At 46.5% G+C, this 22705-nt stretch overlaps 1 protein-coding gene across 3 annotated transcripts; it reads right to left on the bottom strand.

Annotated features, from left to right (window-relative positions):
- Window positions 1-1539: 1539 nt before the first annotated feature.
- On the bottom strand, window positions 1540-20085 carry LRP3 (LDL receptor related protein 3). Of its 3 annotated transcripts, none has more exons than XM_081204000.1 (7): window positions 19399-20085; window positions 13909-13956; window positions 11905-12043; window positions 8992-9200; window positions 5766-6852; window positions 4671-4803; window positions 1540-2699 (listed from the first exon to the last, which is right to left on the bottom strand). In XM_081204000.1, the coding sequence occupies exons 1-7, from the start codon at window positions 19490-19492 to the stop codon at window positions 1881-1883; spliced, it is 2529 nt and encodes an 842-aa protein (XP_081060126.1). In that variant the 5' UTR covers window positions 19493-20085; the 3' UTR covers window positions 1540-1880. The 3 variants fall into 3 exon arrangements, with proteins under 3 accessions (XP_081060126.1, XP_081060125.1, XP_081060127.1); XM_081203999.1 differs by lacking the exon at window positions 19399-20085 and adding an exon at window positions 19160-19325; XM_081204001.1 differs by lacking the exons at window positions 8992-9200; window positions 13909-13956; window positions 19399-20085 and having other exon boundaries at window positions 11905-12044.
- Between the last annotated feature and the right edge of the window lie 2620 nt (window positions 20086-22705).

The following is a 22705-nucleotide window of genomic DNA, read 5'->3' as shown; positions in this document are numbered from 1 at the left end:
AGGCTACCACACCACGTTCTATGAGTTGCTCCTCGAAGTCAAGTCGCAACTGTATTAACGGTGTTAAGAAAAAGGAAATAAACTTGCAAGACGTTTCCGTCTTGCAAAGCAAGCCCATAGGGAAAATCGTCTTGCGAAGCAGCTCAAAAAAAAACACCCCTTTTGTCTAGCGAGTTTTTTGTCTTGCAAGGCATTCGTCTTGCGAGGTACCACTGTATGTGAATTTAATAAATAGATAAATAAATAATAGTAATAATAAAGCAGGGATATGGACCCTGTGACCCTCCAGATGTTTGTTGATGGCCTCCAACACCCTTCAGCCTCGGTCAGCATGCCCAGTGATGGGAAATGTATAACCCCTGAGGTCCACAGGCTACCCAGTTCTGGTAAAAAGCACCTCCCAATTCACAGTTCTATGCACTCAGCACTCTGCTAACATTGGAAACTCGGGATGGGGGTGGGTAAAAGGGGTTCACAAACCTACAATAAACAACAGCTCAACAAATACCCTTGTAAAACTGATCCAACTTAATTCAACATAAAACTCCTACTGAAGTCAGCCTTTGCTACAATCCCACTATAATCAAAACTTGGCTGCTTTGTTGTTACAGTGGCACAGCAACCGGAAAATGCAATTATTTTCTGTGAATGAAGGATATGGAACCTTTGGCTGCCACTGGCATTTCTCCATCGCTATGGGCACCGTGACGAAGAGAGCAAGCAAATGAGTGCATGTAGCTTTTTTGTTCTTGTTTCAAAATGGGGTGGGGAGGTACGAAAGGAAAGGAATGTGATGCTCCCTGCCTTTGGTTTCCTGTTAAACGATTTACCCCAGGGCTCTGTAAATATAGCTTTAATTTAGACAAATATTCTAAATCGCCAATAATTGGATCTCTCCAGTTGAGCGGTCCGTCATAATTACTTGTGCCTGGTGCCTTGCTTTGCCTGCTGGATGAATCCCCTCCAGCATATGAATGAGAAGCTATAAGCTGACTTTTATCTCGGAAAGCAGAGGGGAAAGCGCCTTTCACAAACAGAAGGAACAAGCGGATTTAGGGAAGCGTCAAATTGCAAAGGCGGATCTGCTGGGGCAGGTGTTGTGTGTTCACCCACCCACAGATCAAGGTCAGCTGGGGGAAACTGTAGCCAGGGGGGTCCCTATGGTAGGCAGATGCAGAGCTGCATATTTTCTTCTTCTTCTCAGAGACACAGCGGCTTTCCAGAGTTACACCTGTGTGCTGTGCAGAAACCCCCCTGGCTCAGTTTCTCCCTGGTAACCACACACAGATTGTGAAGCGAGGGCACCAGGGAGGCCTCCCAGCATATGTCATTATAAGCAGTGGAAGAAGCACAGCCGATACAGGCAGATGAATTGAGATTTAACAGTTCCTTTCTCTAACCTGCCGGCACAGAACTTTCCCCCACCTGCCTTTCCCGTACCAGAAACATATTGCACCTGCCAGGTGTTTTGTGCATCTGACGATGGCTACAAAACACTTATGACACACACACACACACACAAATGGAGGTGCCAAAACCGACAACTGGTATATTTTAATGACTGTAGCCTGCTAGTCAGAAATCTGTATGCAGATACCAAAGGAGATGGCAAGACAGTCCAAACTGCAAGCCCTTTCGGAAGAATACCTGTGTCTTGTATGTATAACATGTTATACAAGTAAATGCTTTTTTTGTTTGTTTTGTTTTTAAAGAAGAAAAGTATGATCGTGTGAACACACTCTCATCAGCTGCTGATACCACATTTGTCCTACTGAACCCTGCTGGAGATGTGCTGCAACAGAAATGGTGATGTTGGTGGCGGGTGGTGTGCACCACAATTTAATGAAAGGTGTCCACTCAAAGAGCCCAGCAAAATCCAATTAGCAGACCAGTAAAGACTCGTCGTCGCTGGGGGTGACTTCTGAGAGAGGGGGAGGGGATTCGAGGATTGGCACTTCCATGGAATGGCAACAAGCTGGGCGAATGCCCAAAGGCTCTTCGCGATATGACTGGGGGCAACAACAGTGTCGGCCGTCCCCCTGAATAGGGACATTCACGGGGCTGTCAGAGTATATCGACTCCCACTTTTTGAAGGGGAGCCGGCATGGCTCTTCGCTCAGCAAATTATTCCTGCTGGAGCTTCTGCACTCGGCAACAGTCCTGCTAGAGGCCGAACCCCCACCCTGGTGCGTTTCTGCCACCCTCTCCAACAAAGGGTCTCTGAACATTTTCCCTGAATCAGCCTTGCTGGTCTGTCTGATCTCACCGCTGGGAGGGTCTTCAGTACCCGAAGGCTTGTCATGTCCGTCCTCCGGCTCTGAGAGAGCTGCTGTGCAAATGTTTGACAGAACGTCTGAGGGGGGCGAAGCTGCAGCTTCTGTCTCTGAAGGCAAATGGCTGTTCTCAGATTCCAGGAGTCCCCGGTTTGGGCTGCAGCTCCCCGTTTCAACATTAGTTCCCTCGGGAGAAGCTGGGGGGCTCTGGGGGGCTGCGCCATCTGTGCGGTTGATGATTCCATCCCCCAGCACTGTCTGGGAAGTGTGGGTGGGGTTCAGCAGCGGGATCTGAGCTCTCACCCGCGGCCGGTGGAAGAATCTGTTCCACAACCTGCCCAAGCGCCGGCGGGATGAGCTCCTCCTGGACGAATGGCGACGCATCTGCCTCCTCATGGCCGTTCGGATGTTCTGCAGGACGGAGGCCTATGAAGACAAACAGAGCGGGTTCTTTTTTTGCCTTCCTAGCTTTCATTCAAAGATAATACACTAACATCCTGGCCAGTGTCAGAAGCCATCCTCAGAAAGGAAGCCAGAGGAACCTCTCAGCCCACGACACAGCAACCTCTCCCCAATCTCTTCTTTCCTCTTGAACCTCCTGACCTCACAAATGCAGGGGATTATCGGGATTATCCAGCGCCAATGGTCACCTCTGTTTCAGCCTCCAGCAGTGCAAGCGGCGGATGCACGAAAAGCCCCCAAAAAGCCCAAACCAGAAACATAAAGCAGATCTCCCTGCTTGTGTAACTAAATACAGAGCTTCGGCCATAATAGGATCACGCTGTAAAGGCTGGATGCATTTGCCAGGGCTGGGGGAAACGCAAATACAAAACAAAATCCAATCACTGCCCAGGGTGGTGGGGGGGAGAGGATTTGTGTATACAAGTATCTCCATGATTTTCTAGGTGAAAAGTGGTGAAAATATCATAGCAAAAAGTGAATTTATTTTCTCTTTCCTCACAAGGTTCTGGCAAACAAACACCAAATCTCTTTATTTTCAAAGCTCACCTTTGCCAAATTCATCTCACAAAGCTAAACGCTTGGGTTTAGCAATACTACAGTACTTTAGGGTGGGGGTACCCGTGGCCCTGTTGAGTTCCAGCTCCCATCTGGGCCAGCATGCCCAATAGTCAGGGGTGGCAGGAGCTGCAGTCTCAACAACATCTGGAGGGCCACAGATGTTCCCCATCCCTGCAGTACTTTAATGCATTAAAACTGTATTGATGTGTAGTCAAACATTAAAGGCCAGGCTGCATGTTGCTTTAAAACACATCACTTGACCTTGAACAGATCTTTTCCTCATTATAAACAGCAGCCACTGGGTATCTTATAAAGATCAGGCCTGTGAGATTGGGGGGGGGGCAATCATTCCCTTCTCTCAATTAAAATATCTGTCTGCAAAATACAGAATTAGTTGGCTGGCTGATGCTGGATTATTGCCTGGGTGTGTTATTTTGTAATCATAATGTCAACAATTTATGCAAATAACCAACAGGCACCTCAATCATTCAGGTTCTCGATGTTGTGATCAAGCTGCAGTCCTAATTGTGTTTTGATCGGACATGTCAGAGAAATGTCATCCAAAACAAAACATATGAAGAGCATTGAGAGGAACAGAACAAATCTCAATGCATTTAGACGTGGAGGGGGGGTGTCATATTCATCCCTACTTTTCATATAAAAATGTTTGCAAAACATAATACAGGGGAACCTCGGTTTTAAAACATAATCCATTCCAGAAGACCGTTTGACTTCTGAAACGTTTGAAAACCGAGGATCAATGGGCAGTCAGCAAAATCCATTGGAAAAATGGAAAAACATACAGTGGAAGCTGTTTGACTTCTGAGGTGTGTTCAAAAACGGAAGCAACTACTTCTGGGTTTTTGGCATTCAGGTTCCGAATTGTTCGACTTATGAGATGCTTGAAAACCGAGGTTCTACTGTACTTCCCCTCAACAAATACAAAAAATTGTTTCTGTTGCGTGGAGCTCACTCTGAAGGAGTACCACAGAACGCAGGAGAAATGCTTTCTAGCTCCGTCAAAAAGTGACTGCATTGTTAGTACAAAGCAAGGCATTTTCAGATCCAGACTCTACTTGTGTTGCAATAATGGGTAGATTATTATACAGTGGTGCCTCGCAAGACGAAATTAATTCGTTCCGCGAGTCTTTTCGTCTTGCGATGTTTTTCGTCTTGCGAAGCACGGTCCGTCGCAACTGCGCCTCTTCAAGCGGCTTTAAGAAAAAAGTGAACAAACTCGCAAGACGAAAACGCAAGCCCATAGGGAAAATCGTCTAGCGAAGCAACGCAAAAACCGAAAAACCCTTTCGTCTAGTGAGTTTTTCGTCTTGCGAGGCATTCGTCTTGCGGGGCACCACTGTAGACAGAGTCATTTACTTGTGATGCATTGTAAACAGGGAAGTCTTCCACGGGTGGGATCAGGCCCTGTGCGATCAGTTGCCCATAGGAAGGGGGAGCTTCACGTCTCACAAACTCCGCCTCAAGACGGGTCATCTGGGTTTCAAATGCCCTGAAATTGGGGTGGGGAGGGAGGGAGAGAAGAGAAGAGAAGAGAAAAGCTGGCTGGATTAGAATAGACTAGGTAGGCATCTTTTCTGAGACTGTCATGGCCCAAAGTAGAAGTGACAAAGGCTACCACCCACTCGTGACTAAGGCTGCAACCGGAGGCTTTCTTGGCCAAAGGACATGCGGTGCACTACCGCCATCAAACTGGAGCACCAACTGGGGCACCTGCGCGGCTCCAACCTAGCCACCATCCCTTCTTGCCCCCTCCAGATAAGCAGCATTAATGCCAATGTCAGGAGGATGGCTCCCGAGTCCTGCACCGCCATACTGTCAGTTTGACAGTATGAGACTTCTTGTGCTGAGCATGAAACATATCAGGGCTGGGTTCCGAAGAAATGTTCCTGGGCATAATCAACAAGCTCAAGCACTCTCTCTCTCTCTGCCTCTTGGCTGGCTGGCTGGCTGCAGAGAAGACCTACCGCCTGGTTTGCAATGTCCAAACTTGGAAACTGTGGTTTCAGGATTCCCTGTGCCTCAAATCCAAACGTCAGAGGGGCCTGTGGGTGCTTCCAATCTACCCCCAGGAATGAAAGAGGAATGGGGAGAGAGCTCAAGCTTCACCATGGCTCATTCCTGTACCAGGAAACCCTATTTTCCCGTGAGGTCTGACGAGGGGGAGGGACTGCCACTCAGCGGGGAAGCACAGGTACTGGAAGCAAAAGGCCTTAGGCTTAATTCCTAGTACCTCCAAGTAGGGTGATGCAAGTCTCCTGTCTGAAACTCTGGGGAGCTGTTGCAGTTAATGTAAACAATAGTATTATGTTAGGGTCTTAACAGTCATACCACACATAAATTTAGTTTCCAAGATTCAACTAGGTATCTATGTTATCCTGCCCAGAAAGGAAATGAAAAGCCCTCCTAACAAAATGGGTTGGGGGGGGAGAAAGCAAAGCTGATCTTTTTCACCTGTATTCCCTGGTCCTCAAGGAGTAGAGCTTGAAGGCGCAGCCCAAGGCGATCACCAGCAGCAGCCCGCAGACCAGGCTCCCAATGAGAGCCGCCGTGATGACCTTCCTGGGCACGATCACCAGGCAGTTGTGTTCATCGCTCCCATCCTGGCAATCCTCCTGCCCATCGCAGCGCCACGTCTCGAAGATGCACAGGTTGGTGCCGCAGTGGAAGTTGCCCGGCTGGCAGGTGAAGCAGTTCTTCTCGTCCGAGCCATCCGGGCAGTTCTTCTGGTTGTTGCAGCGGTCAAGCAGCGAGTAGCACAGCCCACTGTTCCCCTCGCATGGGTACTCGTTCTTCTGGCAGGCTGGGCAGCTCTCCTCGTCCTTGCCGTTGGGGCAGTGCCACCAGCCGTCACAGCGCTGCCTGTCGGTGTAGCACCCCTCGTCGTTGCCGCACGGGTGCTCCCAAGGGAGGCAGTAGCCCTTCACCTGGTAGGTGGCGTTGAACCCGTGCCCGGTGCTCTTGGACCAGGCGTGGTACGATATGGTCAGCTGCCCCTTGGAGGACTCCAGGCTCACCGAGTGCCTGTTGTTACGATAGGAAAGGGTCTGCATGAGCTTGTCGCCTCTCTCCTCCAGCCCATCATACACCTTCACGTAGTCATTGTAGCCGAGCTGCAGGTCAAGCTGCAAGAGAACATGGCGGTTGTCCTGGGTGTCCACATGCCACGTGCAGAGGAGGTCCGCCTGGCTGTGGTCCGAGCGGAAGAAGTCGGGAGAGGCGAAAGACCCATAAAAGTTGCCCAGCCTTTTGCCGCATGAAAGGTCGGGGCAGTTCTCTTCGTCGGAACCATCGCTGCATTCTTTAACTGTATTGCATTTCAGCTCGTTCAACAAGCACTTGGTGGAATGGGCTACGCTGCACTGGAAGGTTCCCGAAGGGCAGATGCTGGACTGGGGCTCGGTTGGAGGAACAGTGCAATTTTTCTCGTCTGAGTTATCGCCGCACTCATCCATGGAATTGCATTTCCAAGTGCCGGGAATGCATTTGCCATTCAGACAGCGGAATTCATCAGACTGGCAATTAGCCTGGCCCATTTTCCCTGTGAAGTGAGAGACAAGCGTTAGGAAACTTCTCCGGGCACTTCTGGCTCCATGCTGTGCCTGAAACATGAATCCAGCATGGAGGACAATCAAGATTTGGAAGCAGCAGCTCTTGAGAACTCTGAAATATTATTATGCCAACACAAGTATAAAATTCTCTCTCGCCAAGGACGGACTTCCCCACCAGCTGCACACAATCTCTCCCCCACAACTCACCTGGGTTTTCAGTAGCTCCACTGCAATGGCATGACTTCAGAAGGAGGAGGTACCCTTTCCAAAGGGATGGAAGGGGATTCCCTCTCCCTGCTTTTCCTCTCCATAGCAGCTTCATTGTCATGGAATGTCATCTGCTTGCCTGCCTGTGCACCTGCCTTTGTGTCTAAGTGTGTGGATTTGTGTACATGCACATGCGCACACCTGAGACTGGCTGTCTGTTGGCCACCTTGGCCACACCTACCTCTATCCCGATTCTGAAAAAAGAACTAACTACCACTAGCTGTGATTTCCACCACCATTTGGGGGGGGGAGCAGCTGTAGTATGGAGGGAAGATTACTTCTTACTGACCTTTCTGCCCCAACCAGAAAGCCCCCAAATACCTGGGATTGGGGTGTTGTGAAAAGTTTTCAAGTAGGTTCCCTGTCCCAGTTAAGGTTCAAAGACAAAAACCTGAGAGAACAGAAGACTGTAGGCAAACAAAAAGGGGTATCCTAGATGGGCAAAGGAGGTCTGGGAGAAGCTAAAGCTATTTTACAAAGGCAAGAGGGGAGAGAGTGGAGGCCCTTTTTTCTTACAGGAGCAATGTGGAAGGAGGACAAATGACTCTCAAATTAGGGGAGCTAAAAAGAGCCGGGATTTGAAAGAAAAGATCTCAGATTTAAAGTGCCAGCAGTTCTAACTTCCCCTTGCAAAGGCAGAACTAGATCACACGCTCTCGTTTCTTCTTTCCAATAAAGAGTGTGTATGAAGGGGGGAAAGAGTCTCTTGCCAAAAGCATGGCTGTTTCTGTAAAGAGACTCAGAGAAGTGCTTCTGAGTGCTGTGCAATTAAGGCAAATGAGAATCCTTCTTACAACTACAGGCTCTGGCTCATTTGCCACAGGGTATCTGTAGAGGGAGAATTTCTGAGGCTTCAGCTGCTTTCAAGAGCTCCCTTCCAGCATACAAATGCTAGAAGCCCAGAGTGATTGCTCCTAGCACTGGAAATCACAAGAGCCTTGTTGCCACTTAGGACAAGTCCCCCACGGAATGCCAAGAGAACATATCACATCAGGGTTATTTTGAACAGGAGAGGCAGTTATGTGGAAGAGGGAGGAGGATCTGCAAAGTTTTTTTTGGTGGGGTGCCATGTGCAGTGTAATCTTATTTCCCCCTCTTTTTGCTGTTGCAGAAAAATGGCTGGTGCCCCCCTTGAGCCCTGCCCCTTTTGCTTCCTTGCCTGTACACACACTTTCCTTCCAGGTGGGGCTCTCCCTCCTGGTACTGGAGGCAGCTGGTTGAAAAGCACAGAGAGCGAAAAAACTTCAGGCAGGGGGAGGACTCAGCCTCTGCCACTCGCAAGACTCTGGTTCTTTAAAATCACACTTGTACCTAAAGGTGCAAGTCTGTCACCATTAGAAGCAGACTGGAGGTTGTTTTATTTATTTGATCCCTATTTTGTGGTGAAATCAAAGCAGCGTACAATGTAAATATAAACTCCCAAGAAAATCAAAAATGAAACAAAGAATAAAACAAACAGCAGTAAAGCTGCATCATGAAGCAGAATAATAAAAAACCACGTCAACAGGAGCATGTCACAGGCTCAGCTGGAAAATGCCAGCTGGAGTAAAACAATCTCAAGAGCCAGTGCAAAAGAAGGCACCCCTATTGGGCTCTGCCATCATTCAGGCACCACCACGGAAAAGGCCCTCCTCCTGCCTACATCCAGAGCCAGTGTGGTGCAGTGGAAAGTGTGTGAGGACTTGGGATACAAAGACCTGGGTTCAAGTCCCGACTCAGCTATAAATAGGTGACATTTGGCCACACCTCAGTCTCAGCCTAATAAAGGATAAATAGTGATAAACCTCAGATAGAAATGTTGAAAATAAGATAAATGCAAAGCAATAATCAACATAGCCATTCAAACTAGAGAGAACTTTTACCTCGGATATACGAAAGGCGAAATCCCTGAGCTTGCCCTGAACTTGATGGATCAGAGTGGAAAAATATCCAGACGTGATCCCTGGCAGAGATGAAAGGAGGTGGGATGAAGGATCCACATGCTTTGTATTCTTCTCCCTTGGCAGGAGGACCGATCATCAGCCAGTCTGTTGAACACTTGGGAGAGTCCTCCAAATCAAAGTTCTTAAAACTGACAAGAGGAGGAAAACGGGAGAAGGGAGCACAGATGAAGGGAGACTGACTTATTTTTAGAGGAATGAAGGGAGACCACCATTTTAGAGGAATGCACTAAAGAAATGCAAGAGGGGAACATTAAAAAAAATACTGATTTCACTGAAACCTTCAATGCAGGTGTTACTTCAGAATGTCTTTGAAGGCAGGCTTTGAGACAGCATCTCATGAAAAGGAACAGCAAAATTCAACGTGACACTTTGCTGAGGGGTCACCTCTGTCAGGTTGGAACACCAACTCTCCTCCTCCTAGTGGTGCAGCAATAAAACTGCTAGCACATTTACAAAAGTTGCCTTTAGGATGCAGGCCAGTCAATTAAAATGGCTCCCATCAATTAATCAACTAAAACTATTCTTGATTAATCAGTCAATAACATCTTGATTAAAGCTTCCAGTGCTAAATCAAGCATTTGGAAAATCAGCAAATGCTGGAAATCTAATTTGCCTCCCCTGCTAGCAAATACATTGGAAGTCCAGTGCAAATAATTATGGCTGCCAACAGCAAAGCAACCATAGCATCCAATTAAAACAAGAGAAGCCACAATTGTTTGTGACTTTCTCTAAATAAGGGCAGGCTGTGAACACAGCTGAAGCCTTAATTGGCTCATTAAAAACATTCTGCCCAACTCCTTAGAACAAGGAGGTGGGAAGTTAGAGAGCCTCGGTTGTATTTCCTCCTCAGTTGCTGGCATGATGTATTACCCAATGCGAGGAACAACGGAGCGGAATTGCAAGGCTTGGTGCATTTGTCCCTCTCCTGAAGGCCATGGGAACAGGTATCAATGGCAGGTCAGACAGTGTCTTTGCCTGCTAAAGACGGGCTTGGGCACAATTCATCAGAAAGTTCTGTCTGAAGGCTCTGATGGAATGAATAAGTTGGGCACATGGCAAGATGCATTAGTATATAAAGCCCTCAACAACTTGGGGCCAGTTTACCTAAAAGACCAACTTACCCCACATGCCCACTCAACCACTTTGATCAGCGGAATTGGCACTACTACAGTTGCCGCATAATACTAGTTCCACATTTGTAAGAACTCGATCGTTTAGTGTGGCAGCACCCACACTCTGAAACTCCCTGCCTATTAATATCAAGCAGGAGCCTTCACTGGGCTCTTTTTGGTGTCTGCTAAAAACATCCCTGTTTAGGCAAGCCTACCCAGATTTTTAAGAAAGTTTTGAATTTAAACCTGTCTTAGATTTTAACTTTTGGTAGTTTTAAACTATTCTCTGGAGCACAAGCCTAAGCAGTGTGAATGGAGGTCCTGGGCTGCCAAGATGACAATATACACCCCTCCCTACACTTTTCTCAGTTTTATCTTTTCGTAACGCGCTTTGAGGTGTGTTTTCTTTACAGTTAAGAGGTGCACAAATGTTGTGAAATAAAGAATAAATAAATTTGAAACGAAACTGCAAAAGAAGTTTGCGGCAGGGAGGAAAACCCATAGTTCAAGGGAGGAGGACAATCTGTGCCTGCAGGCAGTCCCAGGCTCAATCCTGGCAACTCCATCTAAGAGTCAGGTAGCAGGTGACATGGAAGAAGGCTGACAACTCTGGGAAGAGGGACATGAGCATCAGAAGAGCCCCGTAGCTGGATCAGGACACAGGACGCAGTCTAGCATCCTGTTCCCACAGTGGCCAGCCAGATGCCCCAATGGGAAGAAGCCCATAAGCCGGAACTGAGACAAGAACACTTCCTTCCTCATGTTCCCTAGCAATGGATGTGCAAAGGCATTCCTGCTTCTGACCCTGGAGGTCTGAGCAGGTACTGGACAGTTTCCTGCATTATCTAAGATAACGCCTGTCTTGCTTTTGTGATGTGTGTGTTTTTAAATAAAAAAACTGAGTAAAATTTCTACTATCTGCTGTCTGCTGAACCATTCTAAAATGATATCAAATATATTTCAAATAATTTAATGATTAATCACTTTAAACATTTAAGAGCTCAGTGGTAGCGCCCAAGACCAGGTGTCTTCAATTATTTGATTTGGATCATTCCCCGTCCCCCACCCCATTTTTAAAGTTGTAATAAGGAACTGCTAGTCTCGTTTGGAAGTAGCTTGTTCAAGAGGGCATTTGATCTCCCTCCAGTTTGATGTTGAGCTCTGAGGTGAGGTGATGTGATGTTAAAGATTTAATGTGTGGAGTTAATTGCTGTTCTTTTTAGTTGATAAATTCAAAGCAATTTACAATATATCTGAAGAGAAATGGCGCAAATAAGTTAATACACTCTTTCCTGCAGGACAACAATGATTCTCCTTGTGTGCCACCTTCCTACCAAGAGGCAGCAAAATTAGGTGGAAGATGGGCAGGCAGCTCACTCTCCGCGACTTCCAAGTAGCAGGTAGACTGGATAGGGATCACAGCTCAGTGTTGGAGCACCAGCTTGGCATGCAAAAAGTGCCAGGTTCAATCCCTGGCAGCATCTTCAGGTAGGATCAGTTGCCTCCTGCCTGAAACCCTGGAGAGCCATTGCTGCCAGTCAGTGTTGGCAATACTCAGCCTAGCCTAGATCCCTGCCTATTGTGAGGCTAAAAATGGCTTTTTCACCACCACGGATAACGTGAAGAATAAAGTTCCTTTGGACCAAGCTTATGTTGGGCAACTGGTCTGAGAATTTATTTCAGCAAAGGAAGACAATTAAAACATTTTCACTAGTAGTACCTAATAGTTATCACATCTCCTCGATCACCTTGAATGTACCAGCTGCAGTTGGTGGCCGGAGGATAGTGGAGTGGCCAGGAATGGCTGTAGATGACCCCACGCCGCTCAGTATGCTGTTCCAGTTTTCCACTGCAAGCAGCTGTCAAAAGCCACAACGAAATGTTAAATGTTAAACACATGTTTTTTGCCACAACAGCTTTCCCTGGTCTCTAAAAGTTATTGTCATAGATATTTCCATTACCCTTTCCTGCTCCTTCTGCTTTGCTAAACTATCTGGTCTTCTGGCTTAAATTCAGTTCAACGGGCATCTCCTGGGAGAACATCAATAGCCCTAAATGAGCCTGGCAAAAGGGATTTGATAAGGAATGCTGAACAGATCTGCCCAAAAGGAAAAAGGGAACAAACCAACCAGCAACCACAGGAAATCCATGCCCAAAGCCAAGTAAACAATACATCATTTTCAAGACCTATTGTCCTGAAAATGCTTGGTTTTCCTCCTCTCCCAAACAGGCACTTTCTTTTAAACTTCACAATTTCTGTAAGTAGGTTTGAAAAGTGTTCTCGGAGAAAGCAAGGCTTGTGGATTGTTGCTTTTTGGATTTCAAGTATCTTTATAAAGAGAGTACGCTAAGTGGGGCTTTTGCTTTGAGCACACAGCTGCCGTTGCATGTTCCCACGATAATGGGTCACAAGTTGCAGGAGCTGACAGGACCAAATGCAAATCCCTTGCTGTGTAGGGCTGAACCCCACCAGGAGCTCAACAAATCTCTAATTTTTGCTGCCTGCTTGGGGTTGCAAAACTTCAAAGTGAAAGGGGGTTGTCAAACAGCAGTCACGCTCTGGCACTTGGTTAGTGAGAACCAGCCTTCTTGCTGGGTGGATCGCAAGTTGTACTGAACTGTGCTATAGAATTTATAAAGTGAAGTTGTAGTCCATTCTTCAGATAAAACTTACTAGCATGCTTTACATACAGCACAAACCCATTCATCTCTACACAGAAGTAGGCCTCAATTAGTTAAATGGGTTTTACTGCCAGATAAGTTTGCAGAGCAGGAGTGAAGAAGAGGATCCATCCCATGGGCTCCCTTGCCCTTGGTTGGCCATTTCAATAGATGGGCAGGGCCGTCCATGTGACAGCTACATCTTTACCTGTGTGGAGCAGCATGGGGGAAATGGCCTCATGGGACAAATTAGGATCCATGCTGGTCCTGCTTAGGCCTATGGGCCTGAGATCATCCACCACTGGTATAAAGGACTGCAGCCACAACTGCTGCTGCTGCTGCTTTCAACACAACATAATCTCCAAGAAATAAAACAAGTCCTGCTGTACTAGAGAATTTGTCCATTCTGGAAGCTCATTTTTTATTGCACTTCCATCTGCCCTTTCTAATTGCAGCAAATACATCTCCCCCACCATCTTACCCTCATAATAAACCTGTTATGAAATACATGAGGCTGAGAAAGCATGAATGGCCCAAGGCAAGGGGAGATTTGAAGCTGGGACGGTCCTGGTCCAGTGCTGCCTAATCACTACACGTGTCTCTCCAATGCTGTCATATTTTTTCCTACTCTCACATCCCCTCCTTCCTGCTCCCACTAACACTCAAGCCAATAAATGCACAGTGTAAAGTGAGAGTGTTCATCTATCTACAATGAAAATAAGGTTTTGGGATAGTCTGGGCAACATTTACTGCATATAAATTGGTCCAGAATGACAGTAATTAATTTAGATGAATTTCTCTCCTTTACAGTGGCATAGAAACCAACATGATAAATGTGCCATTCACAATCTGGATTTGCTGCGTGAATTTTTTTGAGGATGATGTGGGAACATCTGGACTAGTCTTTCAGCCTAAAGTATCTCTATAGTATCAGAGAGCATTTACATTGTTTTAAAATTATTCTTAAAAGACACCTTTTTCTCAAAACGATTCTTTACAGGAAGTGTTTTCTATCAGTAGGAAAATGAAGCTCAAATGCTAATAGAAAACAGAGATATCTTACCTAATGAAGTGACAGCACTTTCAATTTTCCCGGACAAGAAGAGGTTGACTGTTTTCAAAACAGAAAAAAAAAATTAATTTGTTACAGATTACAGTTGAGGCAATAAGTAATTAACAAAATTATAAATGGAAAAACACATTCAGAGAAGGTATGTTCTTCCAACAAGCACCAGAGTTAGCTTATAGCTCAGTCAGAGTCTTCATTTTCTTCACGATGCCTTGTGTGTATAATATTTAAGGTATGAGAGAACCTAATTGTTTTCTTTTTCTTTTATAGAACAGGAAAAATTTCACAGAAGCTGCTGCTGCTGTTGTTATAAAATTAAATTTGTATACTGTCCTATACCCGCAGGTCTCAGGGCAGCTCACAAGATAAAATTGCAATATAAAAGCACAAAATATATAATCAAAATCAAAACCAAAAACCCCGCCTCCAGCTGCAATCCTAATCACATATAGTAGGCAGCAAGTGTCACTGGACACAGTCAGATTTTCTTCTGAGCAAAAATACCTAAGATCATGCTGTGGATGTTTATAACGTCTAGGGGATCAGCTGAACATGGGGAAAGTGTCACAGCTCTAGTGCTATGAGGTGTGGGCTGGGTTGTTTCTGCAGCAAACACATTCACAAGTAAGTAGCCATTTGGGCCACTGTTCTCTCAGCTGAACCCTCCACCTGTAATAGTGAGATACTAGTACTGATCTACTTTATAGAGCTATTGGAAAGTTCACTGGTATCACGTATGTGGAGTGCTCTGAACACTGAAAAAGAAAGTGCCGCATAAATGCTGAGCGTTAGTAGAGAATATGAGCTGTATCCAATGCTGGCTGTATTCAGAGTATACCAACTGAAATGAACATAGGTCCATTAATATCAATGAGTCTACCTTCAGTAAAAAGCATTCAGATACAACATCATCAATACATTCTTTCTAGTCTCGGACTGAAGCAGCTGAAGTTAGAGTGTTTTGTTCAACCTAAGAAAGACAACATCATCTGTGGTAGACAGCAGATCAGTATTACAGGAAGAGTTTGATGCTACTCATAGGCTATGCAGCTACTCTCTGCCCTTGCGCCTCCATCCAAAAGTTTCACATTTTGCAGGAACAGCCACAATTTATATCCACAACAGACTGACTGTAGACATCACATTGATGCAAATAACTGGGCTGTGGCTTATCACTGAGATATCGTTTTTTTCCTTCTTGTTACAAAACGTTCTGCTATCCCGGCCGCTGACCACTAGGGCAATGCAAGGACAGTAAATGTGGTTGGTGCTTTTTAAAATGATTGCTCTGTAGTATCAACAGTTGGGTTTTACAAGGGGGCATGGAGAGACAAGAAGGGAACCTGACAAATATCCTGTCCCATCTAACAAAAGAAATGGAGGCAGGGAGGGACTGAAGTTGTAGAGTTGCCTGGAGACCAGGTAGAAAAGCAGATGAAGATGAAGGCAGCTTCACTTTACTGCTCCCTGCATCTTTATGAACAACCACCAGAATATTATTTTACTACACATTTAATGCACGGGCTTAGCCTGAATAATTATTCCACTAGTTTCACAGTTTATGCTGATTTCTGGGGTCAATAAACCTCCGGGCCAGGAGGCCACTCCATGTGAGAGACCCGCCTTATTCTTAGATACTGCTGTCTAATTAGATCTGCCATTCTTGCTCGGGCCTTCTCTTCTCCTGACACCTGGTTCATGGTGATTGATCATGGTTTGAAAGCAAGTCTTGCTTAGAGTGAACAAACTATGATTAGAACGAACCAGGAAAGAGAAGCTACACATGAGAGGAGGAGGAGGAAGAATGGAGACTTTGCTGCCTGAACTGAGCAGGCTGACTTAATTCCAAATTTCCAATGGGAGGGAGGACGGGTGGGGGGGAGGATGACAGAAGTAGAACAGCACTCTGTGTTTCATGTAATAAAAATAAATCACAACTAAAGCTCTAGGCAGAGCCCTTTTCAAAGGTGAGGTAGGGAAGAATAAAGACTAATTGCTAGAAGGAGGGAGTTCCACGACTGTGGAGCCTGCCACAACAATGACTCTATCGCCCGTCAACTTAAAAACATGTTAGTGGGATTCCCAGCTTGTGGGTGGACAGCCACCTGAACAGTCTTAAGCAGAAGGCCTCCCCCACTTCAAGATAGTTATGCCTATGTTGTTGGTTTTTGGTTAGCAGACAGATGTCTCAGAAATCTCAATTTCTACTTTGAATAAAGGAAGTCAGCTTGCCAAGGACAGCAGTTATGAAGAAATATACAGAGGGGCCTCTTCCGTTTACGAAAACAGCTGTAATAGTGGAAATTCTTGATCTAATACCATGGAACAGGCTGGGTGTTTCACATCCTTTATTCCAAGGACTGACAGACCAGAGAATACTGTACATGCCCTTCATTTTCAAAAAAGCAAATCCACATTACGGAACTCCACACACTAGTTAGTTCTGCCTTACACTTCTAAAGCTGTGAGCTGCCTTATTCAAGGCAGCTTACAGCAATCAAACATCACAACACCAAAATAGAACAATCTTAGACAAAACGTAACAGAGGATGGCATAGCAAGCAAAACAGTGTCTTCAGGAAAAAACCAAAACAAAACATGATTTGCCTGGCAAGGCAAAAAGCTTGCCAGAAATTTTGTTTTGTTTTTTTAAGTATTTACCAGCTGGCAGAAGACAATCAGGGGGGGGGGGTCAAGCACCTGAGTTCCATGGGGCAAGATGCTCCATATTATTGGTGCAGCCCCCAAGAAGGCCCCATCTCTTGTCTCAACAAACTACACTTTCATCATAGGTGAGACACAAAGAAAGACCTCTCTCCTCTTGATCATAATGAATGGGCAGGCTGGCACAGGAGGTAGTGGTCCCTCGGGTACCCTGAGTCCAAGCCATTTAGGTCTTCACCTTCAAGTGTCATCACCAAGATGCTGAATTCTGCCTGGAAACAAACTGAAGACTGAAACACGACTGGTGTAATATGGCCCCACTGACTGACCCCTTTGCGGAGCATTCTGGACAAAGTGATGTTTCCAAATACACTTCAAAGGTTGTTCTATGTAGAACACAAATAATCCAATCTAGATATGACTAAGGTGTGTGCTACTCTGGCCAGGTCTCACATTGCAGTAGACTCAGGATTTTCAAACTTCTGCTTATGCTAGAGCTTCCCTCTTGCAAACTATGTCCATCAGCAGGCAGTCTGCATATCTCAGGCATCAGACTCCTTTCAAACGGCTTTTTAAATTCAGCCCATCTTCTTTCAGGTATCAGCTCTTTGTTAACTTTTCTAGCTCTTCTACCCCACCCCAAATATCAGCACTGCTCTTGGGGGGGGGGGTTAGTCCTCCTTTACCAACAGAAAAGCAGGAGGCATAAAATGATTAGGTGACTCTAATTACCCAGGAGTAAGATTTATCAATTTATTTCATCCTAATGCATCTTTATGATGAAATAAGAGTTGGGAACTTGCTACTTGAATGCCTTTGCTTAAAGACAAGGGGGTCATGCAAAATTGGTATCAGAGGCTGCTCATACACTCTATCTGCATTTAGCGAGTTAAAACCTGATGCAAAAGTGAAAAGAGAAAGATTGCTGTAGACAGGAAGGAAAGCGAGAGGCTGAACACAGGGAAAGCTGCAACAAATCAAATTTTTCATCCTGACAATACTGAACAACTATGATCTAGATGAGAATGCTCACTGGCTAAATGCCACCTATTCCATCTTGCATGGATGAGGAGCTCCTTGCCAAATGCAGGGACCAGCATAAGGATGCATCCATACCAAATCTGGTCAAATGTTCAGAGCCGTGTCGAAGCAATAATATCTGTCAACACAGTGGCTTCTCGTAAAGAACAGCAGAGAAAATATACTCTGTACAGAAACTCTGCATGTGGCAAGCTGTGCCCATTAAGAGTCACAGTTCAAATGTACAGCATTGCAGAGTTCAGACACATTCAAGAGCCCAGGGGCACAAGAAGAGCAGGGTTTGTACAGTTTCTCATAAGCATGGGAGCCAGAAACCTTATTTTTAGGTTCTTGCATCTACCACCAAATTTTGTGAAAAACGGCATGACTTTCTGTCAAGCAAAAAAAATCACATTCTAAACCACAGTTGATGTGTCTAATCAAAAGTAAGTCTCACTGGGTTCAATGGGGCTCACTCCCAGTAACCTGGCATAAGACTGCAGCTACATTATAGTTGCATTACGCCTTCTGATGCCTTTATAAAGAACTCCCTCCTGTAAACTAGTAAACCATTTCTATCCTGAAATCATTTCCCATACATATGAAAAACAAGTATTGCTCCTATGTGTCATTAGTCTGTGCAAATGATCTTGGTGTTTATGCAAAAAAAGTTCGCAACCCTAGCAGGAATCTTCCTCTCCTCTCCTCCCACCCTCTCAATACAGGGGTGGAATCCATTAACATGTTAACAGCAACAAATCAAAGAAGGCTGTCAGAACAAACTGCACTAACTTGTTTGTAAAATGGAAGTGAGCCACCAACACCACTCCGGGCTTGCCTTTCTGACTACTGTACAGGCTAGCAACTTTGCAAAAAAAAAACCGAAAAGAAAACCTTGCTGCCTCTAGCTACAGCGACAGAGACAGGAAAAACGATCCTCAAGAACCACCGGGTCCAAACAACTTATGTCCTTAATGCAACCACAGGCCACGGTTTCACCGAGCATTTCCATGCAGAGCATAACCTGAGTGCAGGGAGAGAAAAAGTGCACTCCCATGAGCAAACAGAGCTGATGTCACTTCATTCTGCAGTGCCCTCGCATGAAGGAAAACTCCCAGGTCGGGGCTGGGGCCCTACATGCCAGTATGTGTGTGTCCCGGCTGGGCATACGTATATACTTTCGAGCAAGTTGGATCAAACGGCCTGCACCCCAACACATGTGCTGCCAGGTGTGTAAGAGAGCAGCCTCGCGGGCAGTTATTGCCTGCGGATCGCCCTCTCTTACAGAGCCTCTCCCGCTGCCACCAGCGGGCATCCTTGTGGGGGGGGGGTGCACCGGGCATCGGATGCACAGGCCACAACTCGGCACCTGGCTTTGCCTGCAGAAGGCCCCCGGTTCAGTCCCCGCCGGCAGCACCTCCAGGGACGGGGAGCGGGTAGGAATGGCCCTTTGCTGCTGCCCGTCGGTGCAGGAGACAGGGAGCTGGATGGGTGAGGGAAATAAGCCAGAGGTAGGGTGGGCTGGGGTCTCCCACCGGGGGCCCCCGGAGCGGCTGCCCACCTGCTTGCTCCAGGTGGCGGCGGGCCAGGAGGATGCTCCGCTCTCTCCCGCCACACCAGCGGAGGAGCATCTCCGCCGGGCCTCTGGCGCCCTGGTCCCTCACCTGGCCGCCCCTCGGCAGAAACAGAGCCAACGGCACCTTCTCCCGCATCCCGCCTGGAGCCACAATAACAGCAGCAGCGACGGCGCTTCCTTTCCTCTCCGCCGTAACGGCTCCGTCCCGCCCGGCCCAGACTCACCCAGGCAGAGGGCAGCCAGCGGCCCCAGCGCGCCGGGCGCCCGGAGCTCCACGGACGACGACGACGAGGAGGAGGAGGGGGGCGCCGCGTCCATGGCGGCGGGTCTCTTCGCCCGGGAAGGTGCGCTGAGCCTCCGGCCGCCGCCGCCGCTTCGCCCCCTCACAGCGCCGCCGCCGCCGCCGAGCTCGGGGAGGAGGATGAGGCGGCGTTTGCCCCGAGCGACGGCGGCGGTGGTGGCTGCGAGGGAGCATCCCGCCGTCGCCTCTCCATGGCCTCCTCGCTTGGGCAGCTCGTCCCGCAGCGGCTGCGAGGAAGCGGGCAGGAGGAGGAGGAGAGGACGCCGCCGCCGTTTCCGAGGCCCAGCCCCGCGTGACGCGCCGGCTCTGAGGGGCAGGCGGAGGGCAGGGCCGCCCTGGGCGGGAAGGAAGGGGGAGCGCAGCGGAGCGCCAGGCCTGGCAGGGCCGCCTCGTCCTCTGCTCCGCCACGAGGGGCTCCGCCGCCGCCGCCTTCTTCCCCCAGCAACCGCCGCCTGTGAGGGGAAGGGCCGGGAGGGGTGAAGACCCCCAGCGCTTGCTCTTGTTTTAAAGTCGGGGCTCACTCGCGGGCTTGCGAGGTCATGTTTTTAGTATTTAAAAAAGAGAGAACTTGCCTCTGAGCATGGACAAAGTTTCCCTCCTGTCTCGCTTCGTGAGGGTCACAGCCAGTCCCCCTCCCTGGCTGACCCCCATGTGGCAAGAAAAGTGACTTCTTTGGGCTCCTCGCATCCCTAATATAACTTGGCTTCGCTTTTAATGCTGTGACGTCATTACTTCAATGTGCGGGTTGTGGTGCGTTTCTCTTTTTTTAAAATAGCTCAATAAATCACTCCACTGAAATCTACCCATTTCCTACTCTAACCAGCCAAATCTCTATAAAGATTTTATAGCCCCATGATGGTAAACATGTAGCTGATTGGGTTTTTGAACAGTCGTTTTAAATTATGATCCATAGCAGCAGGGAAAGCTACAAATTCGCAGTAAAAGATAGGTTATTTAGCTTTATTTTCCCCTTTCTGTTTTCAAAAATCTTTTCTTGAAGAGAAATTGTTCGTCGTGTACTGAAGCTCACTTAAAAACACCACTGAAGTATTGTGATCGTTCGTATATTGATTTTAGCCGGATCAATTCATGCTGCTGAATTATGTATGAGGCAAAAACATTTATGACCTGATAATTTCTCACACTGTCGTCTGCTGTGGTTCATATGAGGTCGGCTGCCAAGAACGTAAGAACATTAAGGTTGCCTGGCTGATCCAGCATCCCATTTCCAAATAACCAGACAGGCACCTCTGGAGATGAAGATGATGCCCCTCTCTTGGCTCTTTGCCATGGCTTGTGGCGCTGCTAAGACTTGGAACTTAAGGTGGTGGAGAGAGCATAAAATAACGCAAGAGCCCTGTTGGATCAGGCCAAAAGGGGCACATCAAGTGCAGCATCCTGTTCTCACAGTAGCGGTCCAGATACCCAAAAGGGGAACCCGCAAGCAGGACCTGAGTTCAATAGCAGCACCTCTCCTTACCTGTGATTCCCAGCAACTGTCATTCAGAAGCATTTACTGCCTCCACAGTGGAGGCAGAATGCAGCCAATGTGGCTAGTAGCCATTGATAGCCTTAACCTCCATGACTTTGGTGACCATCACTATATATTGTGTGGAAAGAACTCCACAATTTAGCTATGTGCTGTCCTGAAACTTCCAACATTCACTGTCTGGCTCTCAGTTCCTATATTATGAGAGAGGAAGGAAAGCTTCTCTCTGTCCACATTCTCTGCACCATGCATAATTTTATATGCTTCTGTCATATACCCTATTATTTTCCTTTTCTCTAAACTAAAAAGCCCCAAATGTGAGAACTATTCTCCTTAGCAGGCAAGTTGCAGCTAATCCTTAATAATTTGGGATGCCCTTTTCCAGCTCTGCAGTATTAGCTGGGAATAACTAGAGTGTGTAGGGCAGGCATGTCCAAAGTCTGCTTCGGGGGCCGATCCGGCCCACCAGTCGGTTTAAAAAACCTCAACTTCAATCATAAAAAAGGTTAACAACTTTGGTTGGCCCTCACGGCCCTTCACTTCATCAAATCTGGCCCTCTTTGAAAAAAGTTTGGACACCACTGGTGTAGGGAAGACTGGTGCACATTAAAAGTGCATTTTACTCCCCTTTGCTCTGGGAACGCACTCTTGCTTCTGTGCACTAAGCCATTGTTTTGTCTCAGTGCTATGTGTAAATTAGGCCCCTGTAGAACAATTACATTTTTCAAGGCTCACTTTAAACAAATGAAACATTACCCATTTTGGCTTTTAAATCAGTGGAGGACAGGCTGTTGCAAAGTAAACACAAATACAGCACCCAGGCATAAATTGTGAAAACGACTTCAACGACATGTAAAACTGAAGTTTCGCAAAATGATTCTTTGGTAGGAGAGCAGATTTTGCAACAAGCATGTCCTTCTTTTGAGCTAGGAAATGCTGGAGGCTATGGACTTGTTTTTATATGCCAAACCCATTGTATGCCAATGATTCCTGAGATGCAGACGTAGTAATTATCCATCAAGAAGAGAAATTGTGTCAAAGTTTGCAGAAGTCCTAAGACTGTGATTGCACTTAAAAAAACCCCTCATAAATCCCAGAGAAATGAATTCAATAAAAGAGGTGTAAACTGGGATTAACGAGAAAGAAATATAGTGGAATTTGAAGGGGAGGATCTAATGACACTGCGGAGTAAGACAAGCAATATGTGCCTGCGCATGATAAGGATCAGCCTTAAATTACTGCCGTAATCCCTAATTCCTTTTGCCTCAGCACCGTTCTATTTCGCTTTCTTTTACTGCATGTGTTGCAGAAATTGTGCTCATGAGGGTTTGTACATAAATTATAAAAAAAATACTGGCAACAAAAATATGAGAACATATTTTGAGCAATGCTTTCAAGAAGTCTAGGAAAGGTTGTGGAAGGAAAGGATAAAATTTACAGCCTGTAATGCTTTGAAAGAGAATATGATGAAAATGATGTATAGATGGTATATTACACCAGTGAAATTAGCTAAAATGTATAAGACAAATAATAAATGTTGGAAATGTAAAGAAGGAACATTTTATCACATGTGGTGGGATATGTAAAAGTAGAGAAATGATATATAATGAGATGAAAAAGATGTTGAAATACACATTCTTTAAAAAACCAGAAGCATTTTTACTTGGTATTATAAGTCAGGACATTAATAGGCAAGATGTTAAACTGTTTTTATATGCAACAACTGCAGCAAGAGTATTAT

This window comes from Podarcis bocagei (genome assembly GCF_964188305.1).
Source record: "Podarcis bocagei genome assembly, chromosome: 7".
Classification (NCBI taxonomy): domain Eukaryota; kingdom Metazoa; phylum Chordata; class Lepidosauria; order Squamata; family Lacertidae; genus Podarcis; species Podarcis bocagei.
Note: the sequence above shows the minus strand (reverse complement) of the source record. Positions and strands in the feature narration are given on the sequence as shown.

Bases quoted from the DNA above. Each gene is read 5' to 3' on its own strand.
- LRP3 (XM_081203999.1), bottom strand. From the start codon at position 19,310: ATGCGGGAGAAGGTGCCGTTGGCTCTGTTTCTGCCGAGGGGCGGCCAG. The intron at 13,957-19,159 runs GTGGGCAGCCGC...TTTTGAAAACAG, and splicing joins CCGCCACCTGGAGCAAGCAG to TCAACCTCTTCTTGTCCGGG. The intron at 6,853-8,991 runs GTAAAAGTTCTC...CTCACTTCACAG, and splicing joins TCGCCTTTCGTATATCCGAG to GGAAAATGGGCCAGGCTAAT.